The sequence below is a fragment of the Engystomops pustulosus genome, chromosome 2, assembly GCF_040894005.1.
Source record: "Engystomops pustulosus chromosome 2, aEngPut4.maternal, whole genome shotgun sequence".
NCBI lineage: Eukaryota > Metazoa > Chordata > Amphibia > Anura > Leptodactylidae > Engystomops > Engystomops pustulosus.
The window spans coordinates 15,813,736-15,821,786 of NC_092412.1; the positions used below are offsets into that span (position 1 = coordinate 15,813,736).

An 8,051-nucleotide genomic window follows, 5' to 3' on the forward strand; every position below is an offset into this window, starting at 1 on the left:
AGATAGATAGATAGATATAAGATAGATAGATAGATAGATAGATATGAGATAGATAGATAGATAGATATGAGATAGATAGATAGATATGAGATATATAGATAGATATTAGATAGATAGGAGATAGATAGATAGATATGAGATAGATAGATAGATATGAGATAGATAGATAGATATGAGATAGATAGATAGATATGAGATAGATAGGAGATAGATAGATAGATATGAGATAGATAGATAGATAGATAGATATGAGATAGATAGATAGATAGATAGATAGATAGATAGATAGATATGAGATAGATAGATAGATAGATAGATATAATAGATAGATAGATAGATAGATATGAGATAGATAGATAGATAGATAGATAGATAGATAGATATGAGATAGATAGATAGGAGATAGATAGATATATAGATAGATATGAGATAGATAGATATGAGATAGATAGATAGATAGGAGATAGATAGATATTAGATAGATAGATAGATATTAGATAGATAGATATGAGATAGATAGATAGGTAGATAGATATTAGATAGATAGATAGATAGATAGATAGATAGATATGAGATAGATAGGAGATAGATAGATAGATAGATATGAGATAGATAGAAGATAGATAGATAGATAGATATGAGATAGATAGATAGATAGATAGGTAGATATGAGATAGATAGATAGATAGATAGATAGATATTAGATAGATAGATAGATAGATAGATAGATAGATAGATATGAGATAGATAGGAGATAGATAGATAGATAGATATGAGATAGATAGAAGATAGATAGATAGATATGAGATAGATATGAGATAGATATGAGATAGATAGATAGATAGATAGATAGATATATAGGTAGATAGATAGATAGATAGATAGGAGATAGATAGGAGATAGATAGATATGAGATAGATAGATAGATAGATAGGAGATAGATAGATAGATAGATATGAGATAGATGGATAGATAGACAGATAGATAGATAGATATGAGATAGATAGATAGATAGATGATGGATAGATATGAGATAGATAGAAGATAGATATAAGATAGATAGATATGAGATAGATAGATAGATATGAGATAGATAGATATGAGATAGATAGATAGATAGGAGATAGATAGATAGATAGATAGATAGATAGATAGATAGATATGAGATAGATTGAAGATAGATATAAGATAGATAGATATGAGATAGATAGATAGATAGATAGATAGGAGATAGATAGATAGATAGATAGATATGAGATAGATAGAAGATAGATAGGAGATAGATAGATAGATAGATAGATATGAGATAGATATATAGATAGATATGAGATAGATAGATAGATAGATATGAGATAGATAGATAGATATGAGATAGATAGATATGAGATAGATAGATAGATAGATAGATAGATAGATAGATAGGAGATAGATAGATAGATAGATAGATAGATATGAGATAGATGGATAGATAGATAGATAGATATGAGATAGATAGATAGATAGATAGATAGATATGAGATAGATAGGAGATAGATAGATATGAGATAGATAGATAGATAGATAGGAGATAGATAGATAGATAGATAGATATGAGATAGATAGATAGATAGATAGGAGATAGATAGATAGATAGATAGATAGATAGATAGATAGATATGAGATAGATAGATATGAGATAGATAGATAGATAGATAGATATGAGATAGATAGATAGATAGATAGATATGAGATAGATAGATAGATATGAGATAGATAGATATGAGATAGATAGATAGATAGATAGGAGATAGATAGATAGGAGATAGATAGATAGATAGATAGGAGATAGATAGATAGGAGATAGATAGATAGATAGATAGGAGATAGATAGATAGGAGATAGATAGATAGATAGATAGATAGATAGGAGATAGATAGATAGATAGATAGATAGATAGATAGATAGATAGATAGGAGATAGATAGATAGGAGATAGATAGATAGATAGATAGATAGGAGATAGATAGATAGGAGATAGATAGATAGATAGATATGAGATAGATATGAGATAGATAGGAGATAGATAGATAGATAGATAGATAGATATATAGAAAGAAGATAGATATGAGATAGATAGATAGATAGATAGATAGATAGATAGATATGAGATAGATAGATAGATGATAGATGATAGATAGATAGATAGATAGATAGATAGATAGATAGATAGGAGATAGATAGATATGAGATAGATAGATAGATAGATAGATAGATAGATAGGAGATAGATAGGAGGTAGATAGTAGATAGTGCGCTGGAGGTCGCCGTGTATCAGTTTCCTGGTTTGCTCTTGATTTGTCTCTGTATTCCTCCTGCTTCTGGATGTTTGCACCTTATTTAATATTGATCAGCGCATTAAAGGGCACAAATAATTGCGCCTATAAAAAATTGTGCGCCTATTGGGGGTCATTTATCCTAAGTCGTGAAATTTGTGCGTGTCTTTTCTTGTTTTTGGTGGGGTCCAACATGCAGTCTTCCCCTTCACAGATCAGAGGTTCTCAGCAGCTGATGACAATGGATCGGAATGGAACCAGACAGCGCCATTCCCTGTGCAGTGTTCAGATCAGGTTACTACAAATCAGTTTCTATTCATTTGAATGGAAACGGATCTGCAGTGACTCTGTTCAGCCACTACGCAGAGAATGGCGCTGTCCTCTTCCTCTTATGTTCTTTGTGCATCTGCTGCTGAGAATCTCTGATCTGTGGGGGTGCTGGGTGTTGTACCCACCGGACTAGTATTGATAATCCTTATGACGGGTCATCAGTATTTTTAGCTTAGAAAACCTCTTTCGCTCGCTCATCTCATGAGTGTGGTGCTTTTAGAGTGTATTATGCTTTGCCACGGGATTGTCCCATGAAAAGTACCAAAGTGATCAATGTTCTGAGCTTGTGACCTTCAGCCTCCATTTCCCACCATCATCTCCAACTATGAACATGAGACTATCATCATTTTATAGACCATCATCTTCACGATCTCATGCATGCATGTGACTCGCAGCTATGTTATGCAGAGTCATGTGACTTGTGTATTTGGTAATTCTCCCATTGGCTCTCAGCTCTGACTCTTCTGGGCATGCTCGGGATCTGGTTCAGGTGTGTCCGGTACAATGTCTAGGTCACTTCTACTCATTCCCAATGTTGGTGCACACCAGCTGATTCGGGTAGGAAGGGCTATCGTTTTTTTCTTCAACTCAATCCACAAGTGTTTGATTGGGTGAAATCCGAAGACTGTACGGCCAATCCTGAAACTCCCCTTCATTGTCCCTGAGTTGTTGTCCTTATTTTCATACCTATAAACCTTGAGAGTATGAAGTAACTCCTCTTGTAGGATCCTCATGTAGAGACCACCATCGGTCCTGGTCCTGTATGAAATCCTTTAGACCGTGTATTAGTCAGCTTCATCCACTAAACTTGACCCTTCTTTCAATATCTCGATTTGTTAGTCCCCTTTTCCGTTGATTCTACAGGACTCATTTGCACCTATCAGAGCCCAGTCTATTGACTTTCACCTCATTACTCCAATCACACGTTTCCAATCTTCTATCATCCACTTTTCATACCTTCTTGCAAACTCTAGCCAACACTTCTTTTGACAATATTTATGTCATGGCTTCTTTCCAATTTTTGGCCAACGTTCCAGACTTGTGTAACGTGTTTTTGCTTGCATAGACTTTTATGAAGCATACAGACAACCTCCTCCGCTGTCCTTTGTGCCAGAACTGATAGTCCTTGTGATGGGATGACTTGTTGACTCAATATTTAGTGTGGATGTCCAACTCTTGACTTCAGGATGGATGGAGGGACTTCATTTCACATTCTGCCAATTGTTATGACACTGGGGCAGATTTACTTACCCGGTCCATTCGCGATACAGCGGCGCGTTCTCTGCGGTGGATTCGCGTCCGGCCCGGATTTATTAAGGCAGTTCCTCCGCCGTCCACCAGGTGGCGCTGCTGCGCTGAAAAGAATTGGAACGCGCTGGAGTTCACCGGCTCGGGCTGAGTGAAGGTAAGTGCAAGCTCCGCGACAGAATTTTTGTTTTAAATGCGGCGTTTTTTCCGAATCCGTCGGGTTTTCATTCGGACACCCTCGAGTTCCGTCGCGTGCATGCCGGCGCCGATGCGCAACAATCCGATCACGTGTGCCAAAATCCCGGGGCAATTAAGGGAGAATGGCCGCAAATCGGAAATATTCGGGTAACACGTCGGGAAAACGTGAATCGGGCCCTTAGTAAATGACCCCCACTGTGTTTGGTAATTACCTTGGCCCAGAGACCACTATCAATGAGCTGGATGATGCTGCTTAGATCTTCTTCATAGTTGCTCCTCAAGTGACCTTACAATTGGGAATCAATGAAATTATACAATGAGAGAGTATAATTATACTAGAGAACAGGTTGTAATTCATAGAATACAAGATAAAAGAGACAGTTCCACCGCCAAAAACAAAATAATAACAACGCAGTTATGTGACGATAATCTGCATAATTAATCATATGCTAAATAGCTGCAAGTCACATTCATGTAGGGAAGAGGCTGGTCTATTAGATGATGATAGTCTCAAGTTGAAAGCTGAAGATGATGGTTAGATATGAAGGTCACAAGTTCAGAACGTTTTGGTTGATGCTGTAATTCCTTGTGTGATATGGCCAGGAGAACTAAGTAGGTGGAACTTACCCGTCTCTGGTAACAATCTTTATAAAATCTTTTCATTGATGATTGTCTTTTGGTTGCAGATTAATATCTTCCGCTACATCTTCACGCAAGCTAATGGCCAACCAAACCCGATCAAGTGTAAATGAGTTTGTCTTGCTTGGATTTCCGGGTCTTGGAGAAAAGTTCTTCCTTGTGGTCTCAATCACCATCTTCTTTCTCTACAATGTATCACTATTTGCCAATGGTATCGTCCTTGTGTTGATCATCATGAGACACCACCTCCACCTGCCGATGTATCTCATCCTCGCAAATCTTGCCTTCTCTGACTTACTCTTTGATACGTTGACCTTGCCAAAAATCATTGCTAAGTATTGGTTTGGAGACGGATCCTTATCCTTCTCTTTTTGTTTTATCCAGATGTTCTTTGTGCATTTCCTAGCCACTCTTGACTCCCTCATCATTATGCTGATGGCCATTGACCGCTATGTTGCCATCTGTAAGCCCCTGAGATATCACACGATTATCAGTAACCGTCTGGTGATCATCCTATGCCTATTATTCTGGCTCTTTGCCGCCATCATTGGCCTTGTCATCACCACCTTGGGTCTTTGGCTGCCATACTGTGGCCCTAACAGAATTAAGAGCTGTTTCTGCTCGCTCACCCCTGTTGCTGTCTTGTCTTGTGCCGACTCAGGTTGGGCCAGAAGGTCAGGATTCGTCATCGCCTTGTTTGCCCACGTTAGTCCATTGTCCTTCATTGTCTTTTCGTATATCATCGTCCTTGCAAGAATGCGTTCAATGTGGCGCTCCGAAAATATGCAGAAAGCTTTCTATACCTGTATCACCCACTGGTTTGTCATTGGGTTGTACTTCATCCCGCGCCTGGCCGTCTACACCTACAACCAGGTCCAGCTGATTCCCAACGCCGACCTCAATGTCCTCCTTATTTGTCTATACACCTTCGCCCCACATTTCACCAGCCCTATAATATTTTGTCTTCGAACGGAGGAAATCAAAAAGACTTTGAGGGTTGTTTTAAGTAGAATGACGACCAAAGAGTATTAAAAACAGAATTTTTTTTTGGGGGGGGGGCATGTTAGAGGCCACCAATGAACTTTGTAAATGATGAGTGTCAATGGTTACATGGCAATGCCCTCCTTAATATTATTAAATATGGCATCTTCTAATAAAACTGAAGGATATCTATTAATAGGACTGACAGGACCACAGATGGAAGTCTTTTGCCATATCCAGGTCCATGGGCCATGTGCTCACCTTAAGAGTATGGACGATGATTCAAAAGTCTAAGGGGGACATTAATCATAGTCAGTTAGACTGTTTTGAGCGTCTTTTAGCGCAAAAATCTGGCTCATCTCGTTAATTAGGCGCATTTATGTGCCATTTTCTGGCGCACGGCAAAGTTCGGCACTTAGTGGTTGTGAGTCCCTGCGCCTTATCTGACATAGTGAGTGCCTCCTATACAGATGTTTGCACGGGATCTATCACTAATTTGAGCCTAAAAAGGCACAAAATAGGCGCAGAAAATGCCTCTACTCTGAGCAGGTGCACTTCCAAAAAACTTCCCTTTTCATTACTAAAAACATACATTTTAGGTTCCGAAATGAAGAATTCCCTCTATGCAACATGGAAAATACTTCGGAGCAGTTTTATAATGTAACATTTCTCCAGTAACGACTTCATCATTGTCTATGGGATCATCTCTGTGAGTGATTATTGTCTTATTGTACAGATCTGAGAATATTATCAGACGCCATTTCATGTAAATTATAATAAAAAAGGAAAAGACTCATTTCAGCAAGAATTTTTTAGTTTTTTTTTTTCCATCTCTGTAACTTTCAGTCCCTGCAGTTACATCACAATGATCGGTTTTTGTGCAGAGATGAAGCCCTGAACGTTCTGTCACATTTTCTCAGTCTCCTTTCATTATTGCTCACAAATGAGATCTAACAAATGCGCCAAATTTGGCGCTAATTTAGGCGCAAATGAATGGGACATGCGACAATTCCAAAGTGCATTTACTAAGGCAGAACTAGATCCATCATAGATCAGGAGCCAAAAAGAAGAGCAAACCAGGCGCAAAAACAGGCGAACCTGAGACCCCACTATGATTAATGTCCCTCTAAGTCTCTGTCTGAGAAGACAATCAAGAATCATGTAAAACCCTCTAGGAGACAAGTGAAAGAAAAGGTTCTCCTGCCTCAGGCGGCAGTGGCCTAGACTAAGTCACAGAGTACAAAATTACAATCTTTGAGCCTGGAGGTAGATTTCCTTGTGTGTCTTCTTACATGTCTTTCTCTATGTGTTATCCTATATCTAACTGCACCCCTCCTGTTCACTGGTAATATGTCATATGTTTCCCATGATACTATTTGCCTAAAAACATGATTAAGAACCAAACTGGGTTTGAAACGCGTAGGTCACCTGTAGCTGTATGTTCATGTTTTTAATGGCTCAATAAACAATGAGGTTTTATCTTCATCAATTTTGCTGGATGTCACTTAAATTTTTCAAGTTCCTTCCATGGTCGGGGTGGCTTGTATTATCCGTGCACTCTGGAGCACACAGGAACCCAAGATGTACACGTCTCATGGCCCTGATCTCCAAGTGCTGAACTGATCGTTTCTCAGTTTTGAAACAGGGATCGGTATCTGGGTCGTCCCAGGGTTGTGAGCCGCCTGCCTCAGACTTGCCTTCCTGTTGATCAGATAATGGGGCTTATGTACTAAGGGTCCACGGACCGCACTTTCGTCGGATATTCTGACGTTTTTCGGGTTTTGCACGACAGGTATTTATAAGGGGATTTTGGCACACGTGATCAGATTTTGGCTTTCATGCAACAGAAATCGGGGGGCGGGCGGACAGATTCAGACTGAGCGCGCGGTTTAACTTTAGAATTGTGTCGTAAGACAATGCACTTACATGCACCAGGAAGAAGAAGGTGATCTCTGGCGGACCTGAGCGGGGAAGCGACGCATGCAGGATATCGGGTGCACAATCTTTGTGAATTCCAGTCGGACATTCCGGATCGGGGAACGCGCCAGGGACTGGTAAGTAAATGTGCCCCAATATGCATTGGCAGTGCTTTTCCGGATACAAAGATACAAATGGAAGATTGGAAACCCAATGGATGGACCTTCAGTGAAATCTATGTTATATAGAAAACTGTTCTTGTGGTCTACATTACTTTCTAATATAATATAATATTGCAGTATTTCCATTTATTTCTACATCCATTAGATTACAGAGTTAGCACCGATTGCGCCAGTTAACCTGTTAGGTGCTACAGTCAAACATGTATATTTAAGTTGGCCGCTTGTGAAAGGTTGTGTGTTATTTTG

The 8,051-nt window shown here is 38.9% G+C and overlaps 1 protein-coding gene across 1 annotated transcript; it reads left to right on the forward strand.

The window, feature by feature from the left end:
- The first annotated feature begins 4,806 nt into the window (after positions 1–4,806).
- LOC140116965 (olfactory receptor 6B1-like) lies at positions 4,807–5,757 on the forward strand. The gene has a single exon (XM_072133393.1). The coding sequence runs from the start codon at positions 4,807–4,809 to the stop codon at positions 5,755–5,757; it is 951 nt and encodes a 316-aa protein (XP_071989494.1).
- Positions 5,758–8,051: the final 2,294 nt, after the last annotated feature.

Coding starts and splice junctions, on each gene's coding strand:
- LOC140116965 (XM_072133393.1), top strand. CDS start 4,807: ATGGCCAACCAAACCCGATCAAGTGTAAATGAGTTTGTCTTGCTTGGA.